At 43.4% G+C, this 19,047-nt stretch overlaps 1 protein-coding gene across 1 annotated transcript; it reads left to right on the forward strand.

Moving 5' to 3' along the window:
• Positions 1-44: 44 nt before the first annotated feature.
• LOC124002992 (NCK-interacting protein with SH3 domain-like) lies at positions 45-16,567 on the forward strand. Its single transcript, XM_046310882.1, is given in 14 exon segments — positions 45-722; positions 5,729-5,841; positions 8,556-8,733; positions 8,863-8,938; positions 9,114-9,256; positions 9,259-9,669; positions 10,929-11,099; positions 11,343-11,429; positions 11,615-11,753; positions 12,727-12,807; positions 12,987-13,115; positions 13,783-13,872; positions 14,038-14,210; positions 14,625-16,567. Coding segments are annotated over 14 exon segments (2,178 nt in total). The 5' UTR covers positions 45-551; the 3' UTR covers positions 14,841-16,567.
• Positions 16,568-19,047: the final 2,480 nt, after the last annotated feature.

Genomic DNA, 19,047 nt, shown 5'->3' on the forward strand with positions numbered 1-19,047 from the left:
GCAGAGGAAGAAGATGAATTGCATGTGGTAAAAAAAAAAAAAAAACATTATAAAGCACATAAAAAAGTATATATTTCTAATCTGAAAATAGTTTCCAATCATGTCCTCCAATGGAACATGATAGGATGGACAGTCATAATTATGTCCCTATATGTGGCCCTATATGGGAAGCAAGCTTGCATACGGTGGAATTATATTGCAAAACAACAAAGAACGATAGCTGTCGGAGGAGGCTTCTCGTCCTCTGCCATTGATGAATTCGCCTGAATACCAAATACCAAAGAGGCGTGCCCGCTTGTGTGTTATTCTGCGTGGGTGCGTGCGCGCCCCCCTACTGTGTTTTCGGGACAAGCTTGAAACGGTCAAGTCGCAAATTTGATTTTACAATGTAAATAGAAAGTAGGAGAATCATTCGCGAAGTCGTAAATATCTATTTAAAATTACCTTAGACTGGGTACATCAGTTATTTACTGAACCAGCTAATTGTGCATTTGCTGAAACAGTCATATCGGTGTTTTTAGGAATTACAAGGGATTTAAAACAGAATAACTATGTATCGGTCTCTGTATGCTTTCCGATCCGCGGAGCCCAACTCGCTCCACTTCGGGGCCGGGGAGGGCTTTCTGATCCTGGAACGCAGCAACAAACACTGGTGGCTCGGGTCGCGCTGCAGTTCGGGCGAAACCGGCTACGTTCCCGCTTCTTACATCGAAAGGATTCAGGTAGGTTTAATTTAATTTAGCGGATTTTCACTTTCTCGATTAGTGAAAGTGGGACGTGGATTTTGACAAGCAGGTCCTCCATGCTAGCTTGTTAGCATGATAAAAAAGAGTGGACCACAGAGAATTGAACGAGGGGGCGAGGTCCAATTGGTGCGTGCATTCCAATAGACCTTACTTCAGTTACTTTTGTGGCTTTCATGTGACAGTTCTCCCTGAATGGGAGAATTTTGCTCTACTGCATTGCCTGTGCCTCAGTTATTTCTCATGAATCAAATCTAATTTTATTGGTCACATACACATATTTAGCAGATTTTATTGCGGGTGTAGCGAAACGCTTGTGTTCCTACTTCAAACCGTGAAGTAATATCTAACAAATCATAACAATACACACAAATCTAAAAGTAAAATAATGGAATTAAGAAATATATAAATATTAGGAAGAGTAATGCCGGAGTGGCATTGACTAAAATACAGTACAATAGAATACAATACATATATATGAAATGAGTAAAGCAGAATGTAAACATTATCATACTATACTTTTTGCTGCATTATTAAACAGTATTTTCCACATTCAATACGCTATGCTAACGTTTACATGTTAACAAAAATATGTTTAGAATAAATCAAAATGTTTCAAATGGGTTAATGAGAGAGGCTCAGAGAGGCTTGGCAAGTTCGCAATGCCATCTGGGTGTGCACCGCAGGAGTCGTTGCGACATAAGCCAAAATTTCATGAAAATGTGGCGCAGCGTCTGTCATTTGTGTGTCACGCGCATCTCAGATCTCGTGACTGATGTGAGATTAGAGCAAATACAGTACACAACCTGCTAAATGTTCTCCACTAACTGTGTGCACAGTTTGTGTCATGAACAGTGCTTGTGCCCATAAAAATAGATGTGGCACGTGCGCGGCAGGTGGGGCGGTGAGATGTTTCCCAATGCTGGAAGGGGGGCCCCCTAGTGAAAACGTTTGCGAACCCCTGAGTTAGAGCTATGCTTGGATTGTGACAGAATACAGCTACTCTCACAGATTCATTCATGCATGCATCCATTAGCCCGAGATGTACTCTTAAGGAGCCTACCATTGCTCCTTAAAAAACTGAATTTTAGGACCCATTTAGGTATAAGAAAAAAACTACTACTATAGCCAGTAGAAATGCATTGAATAACACATTCATTAATGGCTCAGGAAATTATTGTTGTTTTTTTCAGATACATATTTAACCTCTTATGTGTGTAGACACAAACCTACCTCCATACTTCCATTCATTTGTATGGGTTACACCATCGTGTTTGTGAGAGTGTCCCCTTTCCACAGTGGAGTCATATTTAGGGTTGCAAAGGGTCGGAAACTATCAGGTAAATTTCTGGAAAATTAAGCCCATTTTGCTTAAATTCATCAAAAAAGTTAGCTTATAGCAGTGAACCTTTTTTGTGGTATACACATAAGGCAATTCTAGGTCTTGGGGCATATTTTGGTTAAACTATCCCCAATTCAATGTAATTGCAACCCTCTGCATGCGCAGTGCATTCTTCCATCACATGTACAGCTGATTCTCAAGATCTTGCACACTAATGAGATGCTATTGAGCCCACACTACTACACTGTCTGAGCCAAGGACTACATGCTTTCTGGTAAGTTTTGATTACAAGACTGGGTGGGGTAAATATATTTATGGCATGCATAATATTTTGTTAACTAGTAAATAGTAGCCTATAGCAAAGTGTGTTTAAATAATTTCTAGCTTGTTAACAATTTCTGCTAGTTGGTTTTTGCTACCATGTGGGTTTTAGCTTGCTTGAGCCTGCTAACTGAGGAGTGTTAATTCACCTGTTTCCATACATGTTTAATTTTAAAACATTTATCTTACAAAAGGAGATGTTTAATCTAAATGCTAACTATTTATCTGTACATGGAATTGTATTTGCTTTTTTTTTTTACAAATGTTTTCCTGATCTTTACAGGAAATGCCACAGGCACTATCTGATGTTTGGAGACATTTCACTGCAGCTAATGTAGAAGTAAAAGCTGTGTACATTTGCAAATACTGTGCCAAATCATATGTGAATCAGACGCCTTATCAATAACAACAGCTCATGGTCCTCCTGGAATCAGAAGTTTTTTTTGACTCTATGGAGGAACGTAGTCAGAGAAATGCTGATGAATGTCTTGCTCGAGCTGTGTATGCAACTGGTTCACCCATGATGCTCACAGGCAATGTGTATTGGAAGAGATTTCTGAATTTTCTTCGCCCAGCATACACCCCTCCAACCATGCATGCTTTATCTACTTATTTGCTGGATGCAGAGTTCAACAGAGTTCAAGTGAAGGTCAAGCAAATAATAGAGAAAGCAGACTGTATTGCAATCATCTCTGATGGGTGTCAAATGTTTGTGGGCAAGGAATAATTAACTACATCATCTCCACCCCTCAACCAGTATTCTACAAGAGCACAGACACAAGGGACAACAGACACACTGGTCTCTACATTGCAGATGAGCTGAAGGCAGTTATCAATGACCTTGGACCACAGAAGGTATTTGCACTGGTAGACAGACAATGCTGCGAACATGAAGGCTGCTTGGTCTAAAGTGGAGGAGTCTTACTGTAACAGTATAATTTTAAACCGTCCCCTCGCCCATACCCGGGCACGAACCAGGGACCTTCTGCACACATCAACAACAGTCACCCACGAAGCATCGTTACCCATCGCTCCACAAAAGCCGCGGCCCTTGCAGAGCAAGGGGAACTACTACTTCAAGGTCTCAGAGCAAGTGACGTAAACGATTGAAACGCTATTTAGCGCACACCGCTAACTGAGCTAGCCGTTTCACATCCGTTACACTACCATCATGTCACACTCATTGGCTGTGCTGCTCATGCATTGAATCTGCTCCTCAAGGACATCATGGCACTGAAAACAATGGATACACTCTACAAGAGAGCCAAGGAAATGGTTATGTATGTGAAGGGTCATCAAGTTATAGCAGCAAAGCGTGAAGTATAAGACCACCACATTGAAGCTGTCCAGCAACACCCGTTGGGGTGGTGTTGTCATCATGTTTGACAGTCTCCTGGAGGGGAAGGAGTCTTTCCAAGAAATGGCCATATCACAGTCTGCCGATATGGACAGCCCCATCAAGAGGATCCTTCTGGATGATGTATTTTGGGAGAGAGTGGGAAGCAGCCTGAAACTCCTGAAACCTATAGCAGTAGCCATTGCACGGATTGAGGGAGACAATTCCATCCTATCTGATGTTTAGACTTTGCTTGCAGATGTAAGAGAATAAATCTGTACTGCCCTGCCCACTTCACTGTTGCTCCAAGCAGAGGAAACTGCAGTTCTGAAATACACCAAAAAGCATGAAGACTTCTGCCTGAAGCCCATACAAGCCGCAGCTGTACATGTTAGACACCAAGTATGCTGGCAAGAGCATCCTGTCTGGTGCAGAGATCAACAAGGCCTATAGTGTCATCACTACCGTGTCTTGCCTCCTTGGCCTGGATAAGGGTATGATTTTTGGCAGTCTGGCAACGTACACTTCCAAGCAAGGGCTTTGGGATGGAGATGCAATATGGCAGTCGTGCCAACATATCTCATCAGCCACCTGGTGGAAGGGACTTTGTGGATCTGAGGCTCTTTCCCCTGTTGCCTCCATCATCCTCCAAATCCCACCAACATCAGCCACCTCAGAGCGCAACTGGTCCTTGTTTGGGAACACACACACCAAAGCATGCAACAGGCTAACCAATAAAAGGGGTGAAAATTGGTGGGCATCCAGGCAAGTTTCAGGCTGAAATCATCCCATGTGAAGAGTCAACTAATTTAAGTTCAATTCATAACAATATTTTTGGAATCATTGAGTTTATAAACCCTCCATACAAACATGGTCTCTTTTTTGCTTTCTTGAGTAAGGTGGGGGGGGACTCTCTCTGATTGGGAAAGTACGTTTTGAATGGTCATCCAACTCAGAATTGTAAATCGGGAACTCGGGCCTCCCTCCTAGCTCGCTCATTAATGTCTTAATTGAAGTTACGTGTTGCCTCTTATCCGCTCATCGTTCCCTTATGTCATAGTTTGTACATTTGAATTGTCAGTAGAAACCACATTTGTTTAAGCATGTCAGCCATATCAGCTATGTTTTTTTTAAAGTCAATTAGTCTAAATGAACTGTTTTGCTGCCAGACAAGGCTCCGCTGATAGGTATAGCAGTGGTAAGGTGTCCTAACAGTTTGTGGGCACCGTTTGTCACTGTTATAGTGCAATTCATGTATTGTTTAGTGTTATGTTGTGTAGTGGCTTTGCTGGCACACATCCCCCCAAAATGTTTTTGTTTGTTTGCCCCACCAAGATTTACATGCTGAAATCGCCACTGATCTCATGGTCTGGCAAACATCGGCCAACTTCGACCGCAGATGCGGAAGGCCGGCATTGGCAGATGCAGTAGATTGAGACGCATATGTCTCTAGCTTAAACTGACGGATTTTGATGGACATTTTTTTTTCTTCCTTAGCCAAATGCTCCATCTAAATGTGAATCAATTCTCTACTGAGATACGGTTTTTGAAACATAAAGACCTTTACTTTCATATAACATCAAAATAGCCACACAGATGGATGCTCCAATGCACTTTTATTGAGTCAGTGTGAACTGCTTGTTTCTGAGTGTGTTTTGCTGAAATTTCACCTGACTAATCCGTCAAATGAAACCATGCTGAAACAGATCGATATTCAGTGTGGATTCTCTGACTGCAGAGGGATTTGCTGTGTCTGTCCGAGTGTGTCCCTGCCTGGGTCGTGTAGTAGGTATGTTCCTGTTCAAGAGGGTTTGATTTTGGTTAGATAACTGTGCTGCCCCAGATTTTCCGCCCGGAGTCCCATTTTGCCTCCCAGCCAAATGTTTTGTTTGTTTTTGTTTCCAGTTTCATAATAATGAATGCTGATTATGAATATTTCACTCTCTTTCAACCTCTCTCCCTGCCCTCCTTTCCTCTGTTCGTCAGGCTCTGGAGCAGGATGAAGTGTTACAGTCTATCGACAGGGCCATCGAAGGGATCCATAACGTGGCCATGAAGAACGGGGGCAAATACAACCTGGAGCAGCGAGACGTGCTACAGTGAGTGCAACATTTGTATACACACACACACATTTTCCCATTCAGGCACGTGCACAGATCGGGCTCTACCTGTGCAGAGCACATGCCCCCTTTGCCCAAAGAGCCCTTTTCGGGGGTAGTAAAAATTCCCCCGAAAGTGTTTTATATTTTTTTCAAAAATGTTTTGGTCATTTTTGTTCGGAACCCACTGCCCGCAAGTCATCGTCAAGTCGTTTCATGTAATTTCAGCAAGTCATGACACCATTTCAGATTGTTCTGAAATGGTTTCTGTAGTTAGAAACAGATAAGATAAGCATTCCTACAACATTTGTTAAAAGACTATTTTAACTAAGCTAATTGATTGAACCCAAATTGGAAATTTCAATTGATAGGATTCATATAATATTCAATAAATATAGTACCCAACATCCGATTGGGAACAAATCTCTTCATAACAATGAAGTCATGCACGGACCCCCCACACCAAGCCTACCCCAACGGCTAGTATACAGTATCAGTTCTCTATGTTTGACAAGTAGTGTATTGCTTGGAGTTTTGTTTATTCATAAAATGTCATCTCAGTGAATTTAATGATGCCCCCACGTTCAGAGAAATTAGCCATTGAAGTCGCTTACATTTCCCCTCATAAATTAGTGAAAGTACACTGTTTTGCCCACTAGATGCTGCTGTTCCTGCTACTGCCACACCCTTTTATTAATTTTACTGGTCTCTTGTATTTATCAAGTAGATCACACATTTTTTTTTGCAACTTTGGGTAGAAAACCAATAGCTTTTGCTCATGTAGAAAATAAATTGCAATTCAGTTTGTCCAAACCGCTCGCCCACACGACGGCTGGTTGGACATACTGCCAAATTCTCTAAAACAAGGTTTTAGACGACAAATGGTAGAGAAATTAACATTAAATTCTCTGGCACAGCTCTGGTGGACGTTCCTGCAGTCAGCATGCCAATTTCACACATCCTGAAAACTTAAGAGATCTTCGGCGTTGTCACAAAGCTGCACATTTTAGAAAGGAATTGTATTGTCCCCAGCACAAGGTGCACTTGTGTAATGATCATGCTGTTTAATCAGCTTCTTGATATGCCACACCTGTCTGGTTAGTGGATTATTTTGGCAAAGAAGAAATGCTCACTAACAGAGATGTAAAATTTGAGAAGAATACACTTTTTTGTGCGTATGGAACATTTCTGGGATATTTTATTTCAGCTCATGAAACATGGGACCAGCACTTTACATGTTTAATTGTTATTTTTGGTCAGTGTAGTATGAATAAACAATACACCAACCCACAGCTTTATACTACTTGTCAAACATAGAGAACATATACTGTATACTTGCCGTTAGGGTGGGCTTGGTGTGGGGGGTGATGGGTCCGTGGGTGGCTTTTGTCTTTTTTTTTGGTCTCACTCATGTCTCACTCATTGTTAGGAAGAATTTTTGTCCAAATCGGATGTTAGTTACTATATTTATTAGAAATTCTATAAATGAAAAGGGCCAATTTGTGTGAAATCGGTTAGCTCAATTTCTCAGAGATCAAAATATATTTCAACAAAATAATGTTGAAGGAATTCTAGTCTTATCTGTTTCTAACTACACAAATTATTTTAGAACAATCTGAGATGGTGGGTGTCAAAATCCTATTTCTTGTGCTGGAGTGGAATGTCTTTCTGAATGACGCAGAGGTAAATCACAATCGGTAAAATAAATCAAGCTAGCTAACTAGCAGATTTACATCCGTCATCAACGTCATGATCAGCTGATGGACTTTACAGAAAAACCACATGATTTTACGTGTGGAAAATCCCATGATTTCACATGAAATCAGGCCCGCTTTCACATGTAGTTTCATGTTATCACGTTGCTTGACATTTTGTCACATGCTATCACATTAACTTCACACAAGATCACATGAAAACATGTGTTTTTGGAACACTACACATGTGTACACGTCAAATACATGTGTTTTTCCGTAAGTGAGCCCACCCTTTTTTTCACAATGTCAATAATGTCTTTAGGAGGCACTGTTTACTAGCTTGATTACAATTTGTGATGATGAGTGAGTGTGTTGCAGAAATAAATTGGCCTAGGTTAAAACAAAAAAAATGTTTTGGTTACAGAGGCATTTCAGAGCACCTGTCCCCTGAAAAGGTCTGTGCACGGCCCTGCTCCTATTGTTATACCATACACAACCACGCATGCAAACTAGTCTCATGTTGTCAGATATTGAATGGTCACTATGTAGAATTGTCATACTGCAGGTTCCTGATTGGTGCATCTTCTGCATCGTGATGAGTTCTCTTCATAAGCTGCATCTGAAATAGCCCCCTATTCATTATATAGCCTGGTCCATTATTTTAGTAGTATTAAATGCCGTTTCAGATATAGCTTCTCTCTCTCTCTCTCTCTCTCTCTCTCTCTCTCTCTCTCTCTCTCTCTCTCTCTCTCTCTCTCTCTCTCTCTCTCTCTCTCTCTCTCTCTCTCTCTCTCTCTCTCTCTCTCTCTCTCTCTCTCTCTCTCTCTCTCTCTCTCTCTCTCTCTCTCTCTCTCTCTCTCTCTCTCTCTCTCTCTCTCTCTCTCTCTCTCTCTCTCTCTCTCTCTCTCTCTCTCTCTCTCTCTCTCTCTCTCTCTCTCTCTCTCTCTCTCTCTCTCTCTCTCTCTCTCTCTCTCTCTCTCTCTCTCTCTCTCTCTCTCTCTCTCTCTCTCTCTCGAACAGGAAGTTGATCCATCACAGGAAGGAGACCCTGTCAAGGCGAAGTCCAACTCCATCCAGTCACAAGCAGGGCCTGCCCTCATCTACCAGCGAACTGTCCCTCAGCCACACCCCTCAACCACCCAATGGTGTCAGCCGCACCCTGTCAGAGAGTACAGACAATGTTCAAGGACTTTACCAGGTATTGCAGACTAGTATTCGTACACACCTGAGCAAGAATACTTCATAGTCCATTATTTGAGGAACCTGAGACAAGTGCATGTACATAAATATCCTGATATTTACTCTGATTTACTCTCCTCTCTTGCAGGTGCCTCCTCAGCCCCGCCGTGCAGCACCCATAACCCCTCCCCCTCCTGAGAAACAAAGAGCCAGCCAACGCCCAGGTGACTGTCTCACCATCACAATGGAGACGCAGAGCTACTCATCTTCTATCCGCACACACACAAGCGCACACACACACATATATACACTACTCATGCAGTCTACTGTAACATTACTTCTACACTGACTCTATCCTCTCCCGCACTTCCTTAGTTTTCCTTGTTCTCTCTTTCTCAGCAGAATTTTCCATTCCTCCTCCTCCTGGCCCTACCCCTCCTGCCGGGACTGGCCTGTCCCCCTCGGTAAGCTCCGCCTCCCTGGACTCTGTCTCCTCCCACTCGGTGGTGTCCTCTGATGTCAGCCTGACAAGCGTTGCCAGCACCCCGCCCCCAGTGCCACGCCGTGTGAAGCCCCCACCCCATCCTCCAGACGACCTGCTCCCCTCTACCCCCTCTCCCCAGCCAGTTCCCTCAAAGAAGGGCCATGCCCCCCCAACCTCCACCACCACAGCCCACTCCACCACCACAGCCCAGCACCGAGGACCAAACAGAAACCGACTGGCCTCTTGCCCCGCCCTCTGTCGCTGAAAGCACCCCCCGGAAGCCCCTCTCACTCAGAGCCTGTTCCCGGGACAACGGGGGCGGAGCTTATTGAGCTGGTTCGGAGCAACACGGGCCTGAGTTACGAGCTGTCTCGGGTGGCGGTGGGTGTGGTCGTGGGTCACCTGCAGACCACCCTTCCTCAAGCCTCCACTGCCTTAGAGAAGGTCCTCCTCTCATTGGTAGAGAGCAAGGTCAGTCACGTAACCGTGTAGTTGTAGGATGTCAACTAACTTGCTCCAAATATGGAATTTCAATTTTAGGAATGTGTTATAACCACACCTTCCAGAACAGGGTTCTCCAACTGGCAGCCCTCTGACCGAATTTGGGCTGCAATGATTTGAAGTTTTGAGAGTCATTAAAAAAAAAATAATGTTTAATTGTTTTTATTGTTGGACATAAAAGACTGTAAAAACACCAGCAAATCAGCTCAAACTGATTATAATTTTAGAAATCTGTTCCAAAGTAATAATTGAGATTATATGTGATCCTATACAAATGTAAGCAATATTTGTATTAAGGCTCCCTCTTCCTGTGGTCCAGCAACATTAAGGCAGTTATATACAAGAAAAAATATATTAGAAGAAGAAGAAGAATAACACCTTTCACAACACATTAAGTGTGTTCCCTCAGGCCACTACTCTGCTATCACATATCTACATGACAAAATCCATGTGTACGTGTGTGTACTGTAGAGTGTGTGTCGTATCCTGTGTATGTGTGTCTCTTCACAGTCCTCGCTGTTCTATAAGGTGTATTTTTATCTGTTTTTGAAATCTGATTCAACTGCTCTATGTAGTACTGTGCGCCCCCCAGATTCTGTTCTTGACTTGGGGACTGTGAAGAAACCTCTGCTGGCATGTTTTGTGGGGTATGCATGGGGTGTCCGAGCTGTGTGCGAGTAGTTTAGACAGACACCTCTGTGCATTCATCATGTCAACACTTCTTACAAAAACAAGGAGTGATGAAGTCAATCTCTCCTCCACTTTGAGCCAGGAGAGATTTACATGCATATTATTAATGTTGGCTCTCCTTGTACGTTTAAAGGTCAGCCATGCTGCCCTGTTCTGAGCCAATTGTAATTTTCCTAAGTCCCTCTTTGCGGTGCCTGACCATACTACTGAACAGTAGTCCCGGTGCCAGAAAACTAGGGCCTGTGGGACCTGCCTTGTTGATAGTGTTGTTAAGAAGGCAGAGCAGCGCTTTATTGTGGACAGACTTCTCCCCATCTTAGCTACTGTTGTATGAAATTATTACGTTTGGGTCAAATATTATTTATGTTTGCGCTTCTTGCTGTCAATTTGCGGTCTACAAATGAATTGTAAATTATATACCGGCCCCCTGACCATTCACTCAAGAAAACATCGGCCCGCGGCTGAAATCTAGTCGACGACCTCTGCTCTAGGAAGTGACGTTGTCAAATCCCCCCCCCCCCCCCGACCCCTCCCTGTAGGATCAGAGATCTGCGTTGCCACAGGGACAAGTGTGTCATGATGAACAGCGCCTGGAGGTCATCTTAGGCGACCTTGCCCGTCACGTTGACGACTCTCAGCAGCGCAGCTGGGCCCTTTACGAAGACCACTCCCTCATCGCATGTTACCTGGAGGAGCTGCTGAAGATACTGGTGAGACATGTGAACTCGGGGGGACAGTTGACTCAGGGCTGGCACCTGGATAGTGTGTGTCCCCAAAAAGGCACCCTATTTCCTGTTTAGCGCACTATATGGAGAATCGGGTTCTGCTTGGGACGGAGCCAAACACTTTCGTTGATTACCTGTTGGGGTTTGATGTGAGAGGACCACTGAGACCTTTGGTAATTGTTGGATCTAAGGAAGTGTGTGTGTTTGTGTGTGTGTGTGTCCGTCCAGACGGATGCAGATCCAGTGGTGTGTAAGAGGATGTGCAGGGTCAACCACTCTGAGCCAGTGCTGTCACTCGTGTCCTACTATCAGATGGTAAGAGATTCTACTCCCACACCGTCGCTACTGTTCTCCTGTTGCCCACCCAAGAAGACCGCACTATTGTTAAATGTGTTGTTGGTGCTAGGAATGTACTTCATTATCATAGATTGAGTGAAGTCTCACTGGCATGTTGTAAGCGATGTGTAACTGTGTGTTACTTCTTGTGTGCCACTGTGCAGGAGCACCGAGTGTCTCTACGCCTGCTGTTGCTCAAGGTGTTTGGGGCGATGTGTAGCCTGGACTCTGCCCTCATCTCCACCCTCCTCAACTCCATCCTACCCATGGAGCTGGCCAGAGACCTGCAGACTGACACACAGGGTGAGGAGGCCTATCCTCTCTGTCTCTCGCTCTCTTTCTTCCTCTGCCTTTCTCTCTCTCCGTCTCACTCTCCGTCTGCCTGTTTCTCTCTCTCTCTCTCTCTCTCTCTCTCTCTCTCTCTCTCTCTCTCTCTCTCTCTCTCTAATGTATCCATTTATTCCTCTGGCATCCATATCTTTCTCTTCTCTCTTTGGGACCTCTGTGTCCTTCCTTTTGTCTTTCTGATTCAGCCTTTATTATTCAGCATATCTGTGCCCCTCTATATCTCCTTCATGAATGTGTGTGTGCCTGTATCTCCTTCATTAATGTGTGTGTGCCTGTATCTCCTTCATGAATGTGTGTGTGCCTGTATCTCCTTCATGAATGTGTGTGTGCCTGTATCTCCTTCATGAATGTGTGTGTGCCTGTATCTCCTTCATTAATGTGTCTGTGCCTGTATCTCCTTCATTAATGTGTCTGTGCCTGTATCTCCTTCATTAATGTGTCTGTGCCTGTATCTCCTTTATTAATGTGTGTGTGCCTGTATCTCCTTTATTAATGTGTGTGTGCCTGTATCTCCTTTATTAATGTGTGTGTGCCTGTATCTCCTTTATTAATGTGTGTGTGCCTGTATCTCCTTTATTAATGTGTGTGTGCCTGTATCTCCTTCATTAATGTGTGTGTGCCTGTATCTCCTTCATTAATGTGTGTGTGCCTGTATCTCCTTCATGAATGTGTGTGTGCCTGTATCTCCTTTATGAATGTGTGTGTGCCTGTATCTCCTTTATTAATGTGTGTGTGCCTGTATCTCCTTTATTAATGTGTGTGTGCCTGTATCTCCTTTATTAATGTGTGTGTGCCTGTATCTCCTTTATTAATGTGTGTGTGCCTGTATCTCCTTCATTAATGTGTGTGTGCCTGTATCTCCTTCATTAATGTGTGTGTGCCTGTATCTCCTTCATTAATGTGTGTGTGCCTGTGTCTCCTTCATTAGAGCATCAGAAGATGTGCTACACAGCCTTGGTCCTGACTATGATATTCTCAATGGGGGAGCAGGTGCCATATCACCACTATGGTACGTGCAATATCCCATAACCCCCTTAATATCACCACAATATTGCTTTAAAAGCCAAACGTATCAGCTATAGAAACAAAAGTCCAAAATGTATAGATTGATTGATAGAACTGACATTTTCTCATCTCTCTCTCTCTCTCTCTCTGCGTCTCTCTCTCTCTCCATCCCTCCCTGCGCAGAGCACTTAAACGCTAGCTTTGTTCAGTTCCTGCTCGATGTGGTAGAGGAGGGTCTTCCCTCTGACCCCACGGAACAGCTCCCTGACCTCTGCGTCAACCTCATCCTGGCCTTCAACCTGCACCTCACAGGTCAGTCGACAAGAGGCTTTAAACAGAGCAAACACCTTTTTGTTTTTAGCCATCTGCAGTTGCTCCCTCCATTTTGGACGTCACTTCTAAGTGATTAATATGTACCCGTTGATCCCTGAAGGATATAACTTGTAAACGCCTCATGACGAGCTTAGTTAAACCGTCGTACCCCGTCAGAACCCAAAATATCATCTTGTTTTACTCCCAATGTTTGTAAACAAAAGTAGTAGTAAACAAACACTGTGGTCATTCTTTGCATCCATAGATCTGTCTGTAAATGTGAGAGTGGTTACAATTCTCCAGCCCCACCCCTCAGCTTTGTTTCCGAAACATTGGCGGGTAAACGCTTCGTTAGTGTTTCAACTGCGGATTGCCACTTTAAAGGGCTACTTCACTACTTTTCAACCTCGTGTTCATCGTGATCTACAGCACCACACCAATTTAATAATGTATTTAATCAATGCGAGGTGAAGAAATGGTGAAGGGCCCCTTTAATGTGCGATCAGAATAGTGAATTGGGAATGTTCCCTATTGACTGCTTTATGCTTTGGGATAATGGAGACCCGATTCCTTTTTTGAAAGATTTTGAATTACTTTAACTGTGTGTGTTTGACCTTCGAAGTGTGGTATTTGAAGGTGGGTACTGTATGTTCTGTCTTTCTCTCAGTGCCCAGCAGCAACGTGATAATGCAGACTTTGATCAAGAAAAACGTGAAGCTCTTTTCTGAGAAAATAGTGCTGCTCCTAAACCGAGGAGGTGAGTCACACACTTGTTCACATGGATTTTATTCATTTAATTTCAATTCAATCATTTTTTCCCCAACTTACTCTCATTCCTTTGCCATTTGTTTTCTGTTTTTACAGTCTATGCTTACCTTTTTCTCTTTTTATCTCTCTTACTTGGTCTTTCTCTCTTCTCCAGATGACCCTGTGTGTGTCTTTAAACATGCTCCCCCTGCCCCACACTCAGTTCTTAAGTTCCTGCAGGATGTCTTCGCCAGCAGAGACTCTGCTAACATCTTCTACCGCGCGGACATGATGGTGATGATAGATATCGCTGTTCGATGCATCTCTGACCTCTCACCTGGGGAAAAGGTGAGACTGATACACACATACACACCACGCCTCTTTCCAATGGCCAGCCAGTGTAACCGATGTGAAATGGCTAGCTAGTTAGCGGTGGTGCGCGCTAATAGCGTTTCAATCGGTGACGTCACTCGCTTTGAGACCTTGAAGTAGTGGTTCCCCTTGCTCTGTGGAGCGATGGGTAACGATGCATCGTGGGTGACTGTTGTTGATGTGTGCAGAGGGTCCCTGGTTCGAGCCCGGGTATGGGCGAGGGGACGGACTAAAGATATACTGTTACACCAGCAGGAACCCTCGCCATGACATCATCCCAAACAGGAAAGCGAATGTCTGCTGTATAGTGACTGTGTTAATGACCTCTCGCTCGCTCTCTCTCTCTTTCGCCTTCCGATCTTTCTTTCTTTTTTCCCCTCCTCCTCCCAGTTGAGAATGGAGTACCTCGCGCTCATGCACTCAGTCATGCGCTCCACAGACTACCTGGAGCACCGGCACCGCCTCTCCGACCTGCAGGGCGCGCTGCAAAGGATTCTAAGAGAGGACGACTCGGGAGCGGACGAGGGCGGGGCCACGGCCAAACAGATGGATAAGCTAATAGTGCAGGAGATCTACAAGGAATTCCCTCAGATCAGAGACACCTAGGACGACTGAATATGACAGCGGTGCTGTGCACTCATGAGGCGGTAGTCTGTCTCCTTTATTCCCGAAAGATGGTACTGTGGCGCTTCCTAGGGTTGACGAAGGACTGTAGTCAGCTACTTAGTTTCTGAGTGTTACAACCCTCCGTCACACTTTTTACAATTATGACATAAGAGATGGCATGAGCACCAGCTGTCACGGCGGTTTATTGCATCCGTCGTGTCATGATTATGATAATGCTATGTAGCTCTTATGACGGAGGATTCAAGTGAAGTGTTACCCAACAACATACTGCATTGTGCTTTAAAAGTGCTCCCTTGTACTGAGGGACCAAACTGCGGTGTGAACGGAGGGTCTTGTAACCCTGGGACTGGTGTGCTGTATATGTCTTCTTACTTTCAGTCTATTCATGTGTCTTGATCACTCACTCTTATTCCTCATCACCTGGCATGGCCTCACAGTATGTTACTAAGACAGTTCAAAGAAAAGACAAATTAGGTGATTATACTGATAACAAAACATTCTGGTCCAGTTTGCTAGACACCGATTAAGCCAAGTTCTGCACTGAAAAGCGTGCTCAATGGAGAATCTACATTAACTAGGCTTAATCTGTGTCCTGGAAACCAGACCTCTGACAATAATACATTCTAGGCTTTGAGGTTAGTTTAGTACTCACTATTTATTGCAATGGCAATGCTGCTATATGAGCCTCATTTACCTTAATATCTATGGCTGTGATTCTCTGACTGAGCACAACTTGTTACCTTGCTCTTGCCATTACTTGTGACCTTGCTTTCGCCATTACTTGTGACCTTGCTTTCGCCATTACTTGTGACCTTGCTTTCGCCATTACTTGTGACCTTGCTTTCTTCCCTACACTTTATCTACAGTAACCTCCACTCTAGGTATGGCTAAAATATGACATGCTCTAAATGTGTCTCAACCAGACCACTCCTACTCTGCTCTGCTGCTTGTGCTGTAGATGGAACGTAATGGTACTGTAATGACAAGCTGTAAAACGCTGCTTCTACATACTAAGCCTTGACTAACTTCCTATATAGCTATGGCTCTCTGAAATGGAATGTAGTTATTTATTCATAGGAAATAATTGATAAGGAATTGATAAGATTCGATTGGTCAGTTTTTTGTTGTTGTTTTTTTTAAATGTAGTCTGGAGTTAAGGGACTTGTCACCAAGATTGATTGATTGCTTTGCCCTGATCATTTTGGTCTGAAATCTATCAGTTACCACAGTACGGTGTCTCTCCGTCAGAGCTCTTTCTCCCTTTGTGTCATAGTTTATTTTTACTTGGCTCTGTTAGAGCTAATAGGGGAAGTGTTTATGTGGCAAAATAGTTGTGGCCATCATGATGCACGTATACCTTTTAACACACAATTAAAAGGAAGTATTTACACATATAAACATATATACCAGAGTGTGTTTTCTCTGACGTATGTGTTTTTATTATCCGGTGTTAATGCATAAAGCTATGCATGTGTGTGTCTATGTACGGTTTGTGTATATTTTCGTAACTACGTATGGTTTTATCATCGTCCCTGTAGGTTTGAGCCTCCATTGTCCCTTAAGGTACGACTGTGTTATAGCAATAAAACCAACTGAACTATATTTTCCCAATTAAATATATCTGAAATGGTTGTTCAGAGAGGGGTGACGCAACAAAGTGTATTTTCTTAATGTTACCAATCAACTAATAAACATCTCAATGAACAGTGAGTGTGCCTTTTTTTCTTTTTTTGTGAGTGTACTGTACAAATTTGGGGTAAAATATCAACATTTTAATAAAACAAGATGATTTTGATGCATATTTAGCAATACCAAATGTTTGCCATTTATTTGAAATAGTATTTTGAAAAAGTAGGGTCCAACATTTTGTGAGAGGAAATGCTTAATTCTTACTGTAGTGTAGGCCTATAAAAATATGAAGCGTTTATGGTCGGACACTAAGGCTTTATAAATGGGATGCACTTTTGAAACGCTACATCCCGAGGGGTTCGTGCTGATTGTACAGAGATTGTGACAGGCGGTTAAATGACATCCCTTGACAAGGCAAGAACAAGATGTACGTCAGGAGAAGTTGAGTAATTCTCATAAGGAGCATTATACTTAGAATATGGAGGGAAAAAGAGAGGCAGAGGAGGTCTAAGAGAGAGAATGGGAGGAAGAGGGTGAGCTTGAGTCGGTTGAAAATGGCGGGAAAAGGGGGAGATGGTTTGTTAAAGAAGAATGGTAGAAAGTGTAAGCAGAGTGAGTTGAAGACGAGGAGAAATGGAAGTGAATGAGGGCGAAGTATCGGAGGCGATAGGTGTGAAGTTCTCTGCTGGTCAGATGTAGCAGGCTCTCCACTTTAAACAAATGAGGGCAAGAGATGTGAATTATTTTGCTCTCAAGAAAAGGGTGCCATTGAGTGGAGTGATTACTGGGGTTGTGGTAAATGTGAAAGCTGACCAACCGAAGGGGAAGATTCCCAGTGTTTGTGATGCTGTTTTGATGTTGAATCTTTGGCCAACAAACTGATGGTAGGATATTATCCTATATCAGCATTTGTGCTGAATACATTACCTTGTTAAAGGTGTCAAGCTTATAGGCATGTGGCAGCAGTGTGTAGGGGGGAGGATCATCCTACACACTGGAGAGGTCTGGCAGTAATAAAGAGATGCTCTGCTTTTTTGACACCACACTCCAAAAAGCAAGTTCTGCAGGCTCTAGTTGTGTCTAATCTTGATTATTGTCCAGTCGTGTGGTCCAGTGCTGCAAGGAAAAACCTAGTTAAGCTAAAGCTGGCCCAGAACAGAGGGGCATATTTTGTTCTTGAGAGGGCTGATCTAAATAATATGCATGCCAATCTCTCTTGGCTAAGATTTGAGGAGAGACTGACAACATCACTTCTCTTTTTTTAATAAGAAACAATGCCCTGAAAATCCCAAATTGTTTGCATAGTCAACTTACACAAAGCTCTGACACAATTATCTCACCAGACATGTCACCAGGGGTATTTTCACAGTCTCCAAATCCAGAACAAATTCAAGAAAGCGTCCAGTATTATATAGAGCCCTAATTGCACGGAACTCCCTTTTGTCTCATATCGCTCAAATAAACAGAAAACCTGGTAACAAAAAAACAGATAAAGCAACACCTCGCGGCACAACGCCACTCCCCTATTAGACCTAGATAGTTTGTGTGTATGCATTGATATGTAGGCTATGTGTGCCTTTATTTTTTTTATGTAGTTCTGTCCTTGAGCTGTTCTTGTCTATTGATCTGTATTACATCCTTCTGTATTATGTTTCATGTTTTGTGTGGGCCCCAGGAAAAGTAGCTGCTGCTTTTGCAACAGCTAATGGGGATCTTAATAAAATGCCAAATACCTAGGTGTGAGAATTGTGCAGAAGTGCATGAGACAAAGGCAGGGTAGCCTAGTGGTTAGAGCGTTGGACTAGTAACCGGAAGGTTGCAAGTTCAAATCCCCGAGCTGACAAGGTACAAATCTGTCGTTCTGCTCCTGAACAGGCAGTTAACCCACTGTTCCTAGGCCGTCATTGAAACTAAGAATTTGTTCTTAACTGACTTGCCTCGTTAAATAAAGGTAAAATAAAATTGGGGAAAGTAGTGGTATGGGTTAATTGTAGTGGTGCCCATGGGGCTGGGGATCAGTAATGTCCCGTGTGACAGAGGCAGGTTGAGGCTTCCAGGTTAGAGTAGTGCAGAAGTTGTCATACGCGAGGCAGTGAAGAAAGTAGAGGATGATGGGTCAAGGGGGAGGGATCCTGAGAGGAGTGGTGTGAGTAGTAGATCTGTACCAGTACAGAGGGAGGGATCCTGAGAGGAGTAGTAGATCTGTATCAGTACAGAGGGATAAACCAACAAGTGATATATGTTTCAGTAAGATTGGATTTATAGCAATGGTTATCAACTGTACTGCAGGGATGGAACGTAAGTCATGGAAAATAGAGGTTTTGGTGGCAGCTGCAGGGAGGTATTTGGGTGTGCGAGATTTGACGTGAAAAGAGTTACAGGGTGTGTTAAGTGGTGGTGTCCCATCCATTCAGGCTGTTGGCCTGGGCTAAATAGATTTAAATAGTGGAGTAGGTATTTATTTATTTATGGTGTGTTTAGTGTTAGATGGTAGGGTATTTATTTATTTAAAGCGAAGTATAAGGGAGTTATACCCCAGTCTAGTAGGTGGCGGTAA

The sequence above is a fragment of the Oncorhynchus gorbuscha genome, linkage group LG18, assembly GCF_021184085.1.
Source record: "Oncorhynchus gorbuscha isolate QuinsamMale2020 ecotype Even-year linkage group LG18, OgorEven_v1.0, whole genome shotgun sequence".
Classification (NCBI taxonomy): Eukaryota; Metazoa; Chordata; class Actinopteri; order Salmoniformes; family Salmonidae; genus Oncorhynchus; species Oncorhynchus gorbuscha.